Source organism: Oryzias melastigma, linkage group LG7, assembly GCF_002922805.2.
Source record: "Oryzias melastigma strain HK-1 linkage group LG7, ASM292280v2, whole genome shotgun sequence".
Taxonomy (NCBI): domain Eukaryota; kingdom Metazoa; phylum Chordata; class Actinopteri; order Beloniformes; family Adrianichthyidae; genus Oryzias; species Oryzias melastigma.
The window spans coordinates 15,135,522-15,147,890 of NC_050518.1; the positions used below are offsets into that span (position 1 = coordinate 15,135,522).

Here is a 12,369-nt window from a genome sequence, read left to right on the forward strand (position 1 = left end):
AATCACACAGATGAGCGACACATTCAACCAAGATGAACTTATTTAAAATAAACAGAAAAACCATTTCTTAAATGTGAAAATGTTTGATATTAGATTTTTACTTTTAGGTATCCAGTAGCCACTAGTATTAATGACAAACACATGCATCAAACAGACCTATTTATGTCTTAATCCTCCTACATGTTCTTACTTATTTCTGTTGACTTTCTAACCATGATTTTCCTGTTTATTTTCTAGTGATTTGAACGAAACTGTTTCTCAGTGGTAAGTTCACAACTCACTTACAATTTTACATGTTTTTGTACATTTTTTATACTTAGATGGATAAATCGATTGATTTTTTTTCAATTATTTACAGTTTTTGACTTAAGTCAGGCATGTCCAAAATCTGGCCCGTAGGTCGGGGTGTCAAACTCAGTCATCCAGTGGCCAAAATCCCAAAAATCCCATTAGGTCACTGGCTGAACAGGACAAACATTTATTGAACACATAAAAAAACGAAATTGTTAAAACTTTTAAATTTTAAAAATGTAACTTTTTAAACATAAATATGAATAAAAACAGACCGGAATATTACTCCAGAATAAATCAACTTAAACCTTAAATAACTTTCAATATTATACTCTCCATAATAATATATTTTGTCAAAATTATAAAAAATAAAGTAGAAATAAAGTGAATGTTAAAAGAAAAAACCTTTTATATTAGAAAATTAAACTAAAGATCTTACTCTCCATAAAATATATCCGGTCACAATTACAAAAGATAACGTATGCTGTTATTAATAATAATATTATAAAATGATCTTGAGGGCCGGGTAAAATGACCTCGCAGGCCAGATCCGGCCCCAGGCCTTGACTTTGACACATGTACCATTGGTCAAATGTGGTCCATTTTCAAATTTCTACCGACCTGCAAGTTCTTGTCATGAAATCAACAATATGCAGCTCCTTTACTTATGTATGGGTAAGGAAAGGAACGCTGCATGACTGTTAGAAGTGAGGAAATTAGACAATCAGATCAGAGTCTAATGTGTTTGAGCATTCCACAGGTGTCCTAAAGGCACTTACGTATCACGTAGCGTTTTGCGTGTGGTCAGTACTAATGCTAGAGTGCCATAAGGGCACCGTACAACAGCATCACCCCTATGTCATAATTAACTTAGTTTATTACTTACAAATATTTCACAATACACTCACCACACACGCGACAATCGTACGTTCTGTTTTCATTTCCCTTGATGTGGCCAGTTGTGCCTCAAGGGAACTGCGAAGCACACTCGAACTCTCCTGTAAGAATGTGGCCGCACCTGTCTATGCGACATATTCTTACTCAATACTCGTCACATATAGACGAATGGGTCGGGCCTCCTCCACGTCATTTTTTGACATTTTGTGTGTCTCCAACTCGTCGAGGAACCAGTACAGGGTTAGGGTACTAGTCCTGGTCCGTGTTCCGAGGGTTAGTGACCCCTGATTAGCGTATGTATTTTTTCCCTGTCCCTATGGCTCGGTACTGGTACCAGTTCACGGCCTGGAGGTTGGGGACCCCTGGTTTAATGGGAACAGCCTGAATGTCAAAAAAACGACTAATTGGGGAAACCCAAAATGTCAAAAAGTGATATGAAACGGCCCAGAACCATACATCCATATGTGACGAGATGGGATTGAGAATGTATTGGTCTATGACCCTTCATGGTCCTGGACAACCGTAAAACCCAATGTAACCGTATAGGTCCATCCCCCCATAAGAGTACTGGTAACTAAGGCATTGCCTAAGCAAGTCTAGCAAATGAGATTATCAGGTCTTACCACAACAATTTCATTGTACAAGTGCTATGACAAATAAAGTCTATTCTATTCAGTTCCAGATAATAAAATTCTCCATCAGAATTGTAAACCTCTAATTGAAAGAGCTCAATTAGGGTCATTCCAAATGTAATTCTTCTTTCACAAAATCCATAAAAATATTATCTTAGTATCTTTGATAACAAAAGAAACTCTCCAAACTCACTCCTTTCTCTCAAATGTCACAGTTGTGATGTTGTAATGCTTGCATGTGAACATGGTGTAACAACTGTGAGTGTTAATATAGTTTTGTGAGACGGAAGTTTATTCACACTAAAATCATAAATAAAATGCTAAATATGTATTCACCTAATATAACTTTTTTGCTTCTTTAATTTTAGAAGTGTTGCTGTAAAAATGTATTTAGGTTCATTTTTTTAATTGCATTCTCAAGTAAACAACTGTTTTGTGTGTCCTGTTAGGTCCAGCGTCAATGAAACCACAAACCAGTGGTAAGGCTTGTTTCTAATGGTCTGTTTTTGAATGTATAGTTTATTGTAGACTAGCTTAGATTCAATTATTGTCCCTATAAAATGAGTCATTGTTCATTTCTTTCTGTGATCTCATTGCAGCCCATACGCTGTGACCAAAGTGTCGCTGCGGGTCATGACCCCGGTCATCCTCACAGTCTTCGTCTTGGCGCTGTACCTGCACGCACAGCAAGTGGAATCTACTGCTCGCCTTGACTTCCTGTGGAAACTGCAGGTATAAACGCACAAGTCCACTAGAGGGCAGCATCCGTCTGCTTTAGCCCAGCTGGATTCATTCACTCAATGTAAAGTTGACCAAATATAAACAATATGCGCAGCCTTGACCTGGAATCAAAGCTTTACCAATCTCCTTTTAGGCCACGGAGGAGAAGGAGGAGATGGAGGAACTCCAAGCCTACAATCGCCGCCTCCTCCATAATATCCTGCCGAAGGATGTTGCTGCTCACTTTTTGGCTCGTGAGCGGCGAAACGACGAGCTTTACTACCAGTCCTGTGAGTGTGTGGCCGTCATGTTCGCTTCCATCAGCAATTTTTCTGAGTTCTACGTGGAGCTGGAGGCCAACAACGAGGGAGTGGAGTGTCTACGGCTGCTCAATGAGATCATCGCTGACTTTGATGAGGTAAGAAACATGCATCTGATTGGTAATTTGTTTAGAAATTGTACTTTTTTAAACACAATCTGTTGTTCTTTTACTTGGCAGATCATCAGTGAAGATAAGTACAGGCAGCTAGAGAAGATCAAGACTATTGGTTCCACTTACATGGCGGCCTCTGGTCTCAACGACTCCACCTATGACAAAGAGGGCCGCTCTCACATCACTGCCCTGGCAGATTATGCTATGAGACTACGGGAACAGATGAAATACATCAATGAGCATTCCTTCAACAATTTCCAGATGAAAATAGGTATGTCAAAGCAAAGGTTCGAGGAGGGTGCAGCAGAAAAGTGTGGAAATTAAAGGTGTGTTTGTGTTAACAGGTTTGAACATTGGGCCAGTGGTAGCAGGGGTTATTGGGGCGCGGAAACCCCAGTATGATATCTGGGGAAACACAGTGAATGTGGCCAGTCGCATGGACAGCACAGGTGTACCTGACCGCATACAGGTAGGCAGCAGGTCCTTAAAATAGCAAAAGTAAGGACTTTAAAACTTTATTAGGCACACCTTGCTAGTTCCGGGTTGGACCTTCTTTTACCTTCAGAACTGCCATACCATAAAAGTATAAAGAACCTTTATTGGGTATAAAAACCTATCAGTATCCTGCTGGTAGTAGCTTTCAGGAGATGGTACACTGTGGCTATAAAGGGATGGACATGGTGAGCAACAGTACTCAGGTATGCTGTGGCATTATAACTATGCTCAATTGGTACTAAGGGACCTAGTGTGCCAAGAAAATATCCCCCACAATATGACACCACCACCACCAGCCTGAACCGTTGATATAAGGCAGGATGGATCCGATTATTTGAGTTACTGATTCCTTTCTATCAACTAGAACCAGTCTGGTCATTTTCCTTTGACCTCTGGCATCAACAAGGCATTTCCATCCACAGAACTGGATATTTTCTCTTTTTCAGACCATTCTCTGTAAACTCTAGAGATGCTTGTGGTTGAAAATCTCAGCAGATCAGCAGTTTCTGAAATACTCAGACCAGTACGTCTGGCACAAGCAACCATGCCACGTTCAAAGTCACTTCAATCACCACTTCAGTTCCTCATTCGGATGCTCGGTTTGAACTGCAGCTGGTTGTCTTGGCCTTGTCTACATGCCTTAATGCATCGAGTTGCTGCCATATGAGTGGCTGATTAGAAATTTGTGTTGAAAAGCAGTTGGACAGGTGTAACGAATAAGGTGACCACTGAGTGTATATTTGTTTACTTGACTTCTTTATTTTTTTGTTTTAATTGCATAAAATACTAGAAATCAATTCCAATTTCTTCATCCAGTTCATCTAAACACTTCTCTATTTCCATTTCCTTCCAGGTGACTACAGACCTCTTCCAGGTGCTTTCAAGCAAAGGCTACGTGCTTGAGTGTCGCGGGGTTGTTAAGGTCAAAGGGAAAGGAGAAATGACAACTTACTTCCTGAACGATGCGCCACCTAACAGTTAGCAGCCATCACAGCAGCAGATGCTGGAATTGATTCCCAGTGCAAGGACACGGGCACCACTTGGCGAGCACTCACAGTCGCCACCGATAGAACTACAGCCGCCATCACTTGAATCCCAAGCAAAGAAGGGGGGGGGGGGGAACCAACAGCAAACTTTTAAGACTTCGAAAACGACCCCGAAGAGAGGGAAAAGTTCTCATTTGGCAGCCTTTTTGGCCCTCCTACATGTCGAAGGACACGTGTTTTTTCTCATGTCTAGCCTCTCTCTCAGGCTTCTTGAAAGATGCAAAGTCTGTTTGTTCAAAACAACGCCTTTTAGCCTTTGTCTAAAGAAGATTTACGCTGTACATAAGGCTACGTTTGTTTTCCCTTGTTTTTCTTTTTTGATAACTCCGTTTCACATGGAAGACAAACCGGTACCCATGTTTTGTTTATGCGTTTACTATTTATTTTCGATCTCAATGTTTTGTGCTAAAAGGTCCTTGACGAAAAAAAGTGTGAACACATACGTGCACAAATATCCAGTTTATTACACGGTTTATAAGTGTGTATGTACATGCATATTTGTGTGTGTATGGCTATATGTATAAACTGAGGAAGAATATATTGACCAAAGACTAAAGTATTTACTAAAAGCAAGGCAAGACATGTTGATGTGTTCTTGCTGGTGTCAGCAATGATCTCTATTCCTGGTTTTCAGGCTGAAGCCCTCAAGCTTTCCGTCCTTTTGCCCGACTGCTGGCGGCGAAGGCTGCTCCATAGTTTTCATAGAATATGTAGAGTTTATTTATTTTGTCTGTCATTAATGGCAGCAGAGAGCAGATTTCTAAGTCGAAATTTATGATATTGCCCTGAGATATTGAAATGCGTGAAATTAAACAAAGGATGTTATTTAAGTAATGTATATTTTTTAATCCCATCTGAGGGGACAGATCTAGTTAGCATTTGGATATTAAGAGCCAGGTCGGTGATTCAGAGCGTGAGCAGCCATTGTAGTGGCGTATAACCAGAATTGTTCCCTTTTAGAAAAGGTACTTGTGGTGAAGGGGGTTTAAGATCCATGGGAGTTGCTCCAGAGCCTCCAGGAGAGCAAGTTTTGGATTTCGACGCAGTGGCATCAAAACAGCCAGATTCTTCTATGAAGAAGAAATAGACGAAAAGGAAGAAAATATCTATTGATTTTGACTAAATACTGTGCTTTGTAATCCTGAGGGGGCATAACTATTTTCACTGTGAGGTTTTTATGATACAGCAAAACTGCTTTCTTGCCAAACTTAACTGCTTTGAAGCATGTCCGACTGTGGTATCTTCATTTCATTTTTGTTTGTTTCAGCGTAGGGTATTTTGTATCGATTCTGTATCCATCATTTGTATATTCTTAATGTTGTTATGATTATGATGATTCTGGTTAATTATTATGCTTAATGATGATTCCATTCCGATGAGAAAGGATCAAAGACCAGCACGCTTTCTATGGGAAAATGCCAGTTTTAAAAGCTCAAGCTCGCTGGTACCAACTGATCAACTGCAGTCCGTGACTTGAACCCGCTGTGCAGTCCCGACGCGCGCCACAGCGTTTCCGCTGGCAATAAGTGAGACCACGTGTGATGAACCATAACCACTAGCTGCTTCGGCATCTTATTTTGAAATGTGCACAGCGTAGGATTTAAACGGATCGCTCCCCGCACCTCTTTTGCTCCGACCACTGCGGCAGCGTAACCCCCTCAGTCTAACAGTGAGGGGCCCCTCTGCTTCCACACTTTGAACCTCTCAGTGGAAACAAACCCCCCACCCCCCATCCTGCTGTGTGTTAGGAAGAGAAGGCAGGATAAGCAGGCCTCTGCATTTATTGACCCTCCCTCCACTGCTTGAAACACAAGGACTAGTTTGATTGCCTTAATTAAAGAGACATTTTTCTTCAAATATTACAGATTAAGAGACATGTGCCTGCTTACCCTGCCTATGGATGCTCAGACAGAGTGAAAGGATTAAGGGCTTGTTGACGGTATAAATATATATTTTTTGGTCAACTTTTCCATTATTGCAATGATCTTGGTTTCTCCAGCTCAGCTGGAAGAAGTCGGCACAGACTTAGCTCTTCCCTCTCACCCAGCACTGGCAGCCAACAGTTGATCACGTTCGTACCAAAGCCGGCTCATCTGGTCCCTCCTGTGCAATGACATCCGGGCTCAGGCGTGGTGGCAGCACCAGAGGGCAGAAATGACCAATGATGAGAGATAATTCTAAGCAAAAGGTTATAGAATGAACAGAAACTTATAAAGATGTTCATTGTGTGTATTCTATTTCTATTGGCTGTCTATAGACTTGTGTTGATTGTTAACTCTTGGGATGCTTTTTCGGGGGGAATTGGGAGTGGGGAGGAAGTGTGTACCCATACTACTGAAACAGTGTTTTGCTCAGGCCTGATAAATCCTTCCGCACTTCTTTTTTTTTTCTTTTCTTTTTTTTCTTTTCTTTAATTTGTATTTTCCCTGAGTTGGAGGAGTTGAAAGGGGAAGTGTTTTGCTAAGCTGAAAGACAAAAAGAGTTGAGGACTATGACAAAGAGAAAAATAACATTTCCCCGTGAAGATAAAATAAATAAATAACAAAAAAATGTTATGTGTATGTGGTTATTTTTGCAATAGTAATTATAGAATATATCACAGTTTATATTTCCCTTCAATTTTGGTTGATTCACAACCTTAATGGATAAAAAAATGTTCCTTGAAATACTTTTACTCCAAAATATTCTTAATTTAGAATCCATACTAAGAAATGTATGGAATGGAATACAAAAATTATATTTTAAATCCCACATACTTTGGTGCAGATGAGGAAAAGTTTTAGACTCATCACAACTAAGTAATTTGGGGCTAGAAGAATGTAATAGAGACCATTATCCAAACCCAATTCCTGCATAAGAACTAAAACTGGCTAAAATGCTTACAGCAGGGAAACATTTGGGTGAGGACTTTCAAAATTCTAAAGCATTAAAGGTGATAAATGATACTGAAATTTGTCACTTTGAATATTTTTCTGTTAAACTGTTCCTTTTATGACAGCCAACCTCCTTTGGCATATGTGAACGCTCACCAGACTTTGGTGCTGAGGAAACAAGCAAACTGTATGCAAGGAAAAAAGAAAATGGCTTCACTTGCAAGTGAATCCTAGTGCGACTTACTACAATTTGAATCTTAATGGAATATTCAAAGAACCAGGAAAGACAGTGATAAGACTCCCATGCATTAGGTAAATTTGATGTATATTGCAAAGTTAAGATGTACTCATAGGCAATACATGGAGAGAACTGGACAGATTATCCCTTCCCCCTCACGCTACAAACAGGAAGTACCCACTGGTCCAAGAAAGCCATAATCCCATAGACTTCTATTGAAAAAACAAAGTTATTACTCAGCCATCCTGTTTGTCAGAACAATCATTCTTGCTCTGGTGTCTCTTTTTAAAATGTTCTTGCTAAACCAAATTTTTTTCATGATATATTTTCTTTAATATAAGTTATACACTGGGCAATCAGATGCCTCAAAAAGAGCATGTGATGCCCGCTGGCCCCACCTCAAACGTTCAAAGCAATTGACTGACAGATTCTTGGACCAATCACTGCTTACTAACGTTGTCTGGTCCCAAAACGGCAAAATTGGGAGATATCCGTACCACGGAAAAAAGGCAACTAAAATGACTTCATTTCGTTGGAATTCGAGGTAAGGCCTTTTCTATTGGTGATGTCACAGCCTTGTTTTGTCCATCTTCATTTATGTCAATGGATATACTATTATTTTACATATTTTATTAAATTATCCCACAAACAGCTTAAAAACAGATGATGTCTGTGTCTCTACCATTTATGTCTGACAAAAATACAAAAATACCTGAAAACAGAACAAAGCTAACTGAAAACCAACCAAACAATAGTTTACTTTGGACAAACTCGCCCCCAAACAAGCAGATTTTATAATTGCAAGATGTTTCCAAGCAGCTTGGTTTGCTTTGTGTAAAAAAACATCCAAACCAATTAAAGATGAAGACTTTTCCAGCTTTTCCAACAAATTGAGCCTTCCAGACTATGCTAGACTGAAAGCTCCCATATAAAAACGAAGTACCTAATATTGTGTCAACTAAAACCAGTAATGTTTTAGTTGAGTTCATGCACATATCTTATAGAGCTTTAGCATTCTTTGTAAAGTGACAGTACGACAGGTGTCTTCAGAATACAGTAAACTCCTGAAACCTGGTAACCTATTGATACCTGAAAATACTACCAAATATGAAAAAAAATGTTTTGCTTTGCTGTAGATGCTAAATTAAAGTAATTTTGGGGCCGATGTGGTTTGATGCATTTTTGAATCAATAGGATTCAAGACCAGTGTTGAATTTTGAACAAAATGGATCAAATCTTGGACATTTATTCCAGTGTCTCACCACATTTCTCTACAATGGTTATCCATGCGGTCCACAAGAATGCTTCTAAAAGAGTTTTATTTCACAACAAGATGTACTATTCTTACCGATTTATCAAAGACTTTGGATTGGCAATGGCAAAAGCTTCTTCGTCCTTTGAAATCACAACTTGTCAAAGTGTGTTCTTTAGCCCAAAGTTTAACACAAAGTACACAAATGTGTTTCTACTTGGTTTATTTTATGACATTCTTCCCAACGCTGACGCCAGCTTTACGTGTCTGCATCAAAAAGGGCTAAACATCCGGTCTGTCATTAACATTTGTTCAACAAACCTGCAAAGACATTATTACATAAAACTCAGAGAAACACAGAAGACAAGCGGATAAAATTAGGATTTGGTCATAGTTACTCACTTTGAGATCTCACTGTTCCTTCTGGGAAAGCGTTTGATTTGAGTCCATGGCTGAGGACTGTCCGACACCATCCATCCATACTGCTGGTTGCCTGTCAGAGGCGCTACGTACAAGTCCTTTGGAGCTGCAAGAAAGAGGAGATTAGTGTGTGTCCATGCTCATTTTAATGTGTTCATTTGAAGTTGACACACAACTGTGAACAACGTCTTACAGACAAAAACCACAATATTAAATCTGTATATCTCAACACTGTCAAGGCATTTTAGAGTGAAACGTGGTGTCCAGTGTGGAAAGCTTAGTCTCAGTCATAGGCTTTCTAATAGGACGATGACCTAAGATATAAGCTAAACACAATATATACCTGTACAGATGTAGACGTTTGATTGACGGTTCCAGATTTGATTGGATGTCAGTGATACTTCATTAAGCTGTGCAACAAATCCCTTTTTATTGAGTGATATTTTTTACAGGATTTTGTTGTACAGCAGTTTAAAAGCAACTTAGAATTTGTATTGGTTACTTTCAAATATTCACGTGAAACTGTATTTGAAACCAGCTTCAAGCGAATTCAGTAACTGTTGTGGGATCTCAACAGAGAGGGACCTACTGTTTTGTCAACGTGAGTGTGTGTATTGCACTGTTATCTACTCACACACAGGAACTCGAGCCAGTCTGACCATCTCTCCGTATTGTTTGTTGCTCCTGTGATGCATGCTGGGAGCTTGTAAAGTTGCCGAAGACAGAAAGGTTCTTTTGCTTTCTTGAGGTGGTGGATCGACTCCTGTTGTCACTTGAGCACCATCTACGATTAAAATATGTTATACTGCAAACTTTTTGCTTCACAGTTTATGACTCTTAGCATCCTGCAAGAACTGACTTTTGGAGCAATAAGCAAAATACTTTTAAATGCAAAACAGAAATCTTGGTGAGGAAAGATAAACCGATAGGTAAGGATGTTGAATTTATTCCAAAAATGATCTTACTTAAATGTATATCAAAAGATCAAAAAATGTAATGACCATGAAAAGTACCAATTATAACATGTTTTTTGGAATTATTGTCAACCAATACATATTTTTGTAAATATTTTCTTTTAGCGCTTCGTATTCAAAGATGACTTGATTATATTGTGAGGAGTCAATAGAAAAAAATGATTTTTTTTAAAGAAAAAATATGTTGATAATTACAGCTTATTTTGAAAATATACATAAATTATAAAACCCCATAAAAGCCCATAGATAGATAGAATATTTTCTTCTTTTTTATGAAATTGACATATTTTATTTAGATATTTACATTTTAGACATTAATAACAACATTTCCCCAGTATTTTCAAATGTTTGTTTACAGTTTACTTGTAAGGAACTTGTGTAGTCATCAATTTATTTTGTGTATCATCTTATATTTGTGAATTTTTCACAATTTTCTTTTAGCTTTAGTTTAAAGTCAGTAGGTCAGGAGCCCTACATGGAGTGACAATATTTTATTTTATTTTTTCTTGCAAAAGGATTAACTTATGACACACTAACAAGTGTGCTCCATAGTAACTACAGAATAAACAAGTTGTCAGCTAACCGGCTAACAATGTCAGTACTTTCCACTGTATCATAAATGAACTTTTATGGACAAACGGGGTGGATAATGAAATAATTGTATATAATTTATAGTTTGCAGCGCCGTAAGGGTCTAGTTAGAAAGCTGCAGTGACTTTAGAGCCATAAACAAATGGGCAGCAGTAGGAGCGCGCTTTCATTAGCTAAACCGCAGCCCAGCTTCTTACCTTCAGAGCGGGACGCTCTCTGGACATTTATCGTGGTTATGCCAATCGGGTTTTGATAGCCAAGCTGTGTTGTACCGAAGAAATACATTGTGTATCTCAAGCGCTAACAACAACGACCCACGACGCTGTTACTAATATATAAACAACAAGCTTTAAAATACCTCTGAACTTTTTTGCTTTGTGCGTAACCTTGGTAACAAGCCCCGCCCTGTGTCCCAACAGGAAGGAGAAACTAATTAAATCCCACTTCATAATTGTTTAAAAAAATACACGTTCTCGTTTTTGTAGCTATTAAGCCAACAGTTTTTTATAGTTTAGTTTTTTTATATACTTACAATAATTGAATTAAACCTGTGGAATATATTTCTTTATAACAATGTTGACGTATTTTACTTTTGACAGCAGCACATCCTTTCAAAATAAAATACACTGTGCCAAATATGATCCTCCTGCTGCAGCAGATTTACCAGATAAAAATAAATCACGAAAAGTTTTTTCTATTATTATGACTTCGATGCACATTTGTCCTTTTTTTCCTTGTACTTTTAAATGCAATTACGAATCCCATTTTTAAAAAGAAATGAAGACACATTTATTTCAGAATCCTGCAGAACTAGACACTGTTCTGCAGCTGAAGATAAGAATATGTGCTTTAAATGTATTAAAATATTAAATCACTCTGAAAATATAGAATATATCTTGTTCTATCGTTTTACATGCTAAAATGTAGAGCAACCTAGATGTTAAAACTAGAGCAAATACCTATAAACTGCAAACCAGTTATCTCCATAAATGTTTTTGTATTTTTCATCAAAACTAAAGAGCTATAATGAAGGAATAAATGTGCATTGGGTTGCAGACTCCTGTTGATTTAACTATGAAGCAACATTTTTGGAAAACTTTCAGAGTTGTGCTTTCTAAAGTTACCGTTAGATATAAGTCTATGATCTGAACGGTGAAGTCTGTAAAGTCAGAGTTTTCTAGAGTTCTAGTAAGAGGGCCTGTGTTAAGGTTTGTGCTATCATTCAATATTAAACTGATTTATTTTTTGTTTTAAATCAAAATGGTTGTGTTTTCTGTGATCTTCCTGATTTTTTTTATTTTTATTTTAATGGACCTAATGCATTGTTGGTGCTTTCACAGAAGCAGATTTTATGTCACATCCTGGCAAATTACATGCTCCAGAAATTTTGGACAAACTTAACCTCTGCCATCTACTTTGTTTGTAATCTGTGTACATCCTTTACATTTATATACATCCCATAATCTTTCTATAATTTGAAATATTAGATTTATTAAAATACAGATTA

At 38.1% G+C, this 12,369-nt stretch overlaps 2 protein-coding genes across 4 annotated transcripts in view; one reads left to right on the forward strand and one right to left on the reverse strand.

The window, feature by feature from the left end:
- The window catches only part of LOC112158993 (adenylate cyclase type 6), a 49,959-nt gene extending 42,890 nt beyond the window's left edge, over nucleotides 1–7,069 (forward strand). For both annotated transcript variants that reach the window (XM_024292739.2, XM_024292738.2), the window contains 7 exons: nucleotides 238–264; nucleotides 2,270–2,299; nucleotides 2,420–2,552; nucleotides 2,695–2,958; nucleotides 3,040–3,244; nucleotides 3,318–3,442; nucleotides 4,322–7,069. In XM_024292739.2, coding sequence (XP_024148507.1) covers nucleotides 238–264; nucleotides 2,270–2,299; nucleotides 2,420–2,552; nucleotides 2,695–2,958; nucleotides 3,040–3,244; nucleotides 3,318–3,442; nucleotides 4,322–4,450 — 913 coding nt within the window. In that variant the 3' untranslated portion in view covers nucleotides 4,451–7,069. The remainder of the gene's footprint in view (nucleotides 1–237; nucleotides 265–2,269; nucleotides 2,300–2,419; nucleotides 2,553–2,694; nucleotides 2,959–3,039; nucleotides 3,245–3,317; nucleotides 3,443–4,321) is intronic.
- A 2,014-nt stretch (nucleotides 7,070–9,083) lies between these two features.
- Nucleotides 9,084–11,326, reverse strand: LOC112159372. 2 transcript variants are annotated; one of them, XM_036212804.1, is made up of 4 exons: nucleotides 11,221–11,326; nucleotides 9,932–10,081; nucleotides 9,280–9,403; nucleotides 9,084–9,198 (listed from the first exon to the last, which is right to left on the reverse strand). In XM_036212804.1, the coding sequence occupies exons 1-4, from the start codon at nucleotides 11,309–11,311 to the stop codon at nucleotides 9,150–9,152; spliced, it is 414 nt and encodes a 137-aa protein (XP_036068697.1). In that variant the 5' UTR covers nucleotides 11,312–11,326; the 3' UTR covers nucleotides 9,084–9,149. The 2 variants fall into 2 exon arrangements, with proteins under 2 accessions (XP_036068697.1, XP_024149179.1); XM_024293411.1 differs by lacking the exon at nucleotides 11,221–11,326 and adding an exon at nucleotides 11,060–11,214.
- Between the last annotated feature and the right edge of the window lie 1,043 nt (nucleotides 11,327–12,369).

Bases quoted from the DNA above. Each gene is read 5' to 3' on its own strand.
- LOC112159372 (XM_036212804.1), bottom strand. From the start codon at position 11,311: ATGAAGTGGGATTTAATTAGTTTCTCCTTCCTGTTGGGACACAGGGCG. The intron at 10,082-11,220 runs GTATTTTAAAGC...TTTTAATCGTAG, and splicing joins CAAAGCAAAAAAGTTCAGAG to ATGGTGCTCAAGTGACAACA. The intron at 9,404-9,931 runs GTGAGTAGATAA...TCTTTCTTGCAG, and splicing joins ACTGGCTCGAGTTCCTGTGT to CTCCAAAGGACTTGTACGTA.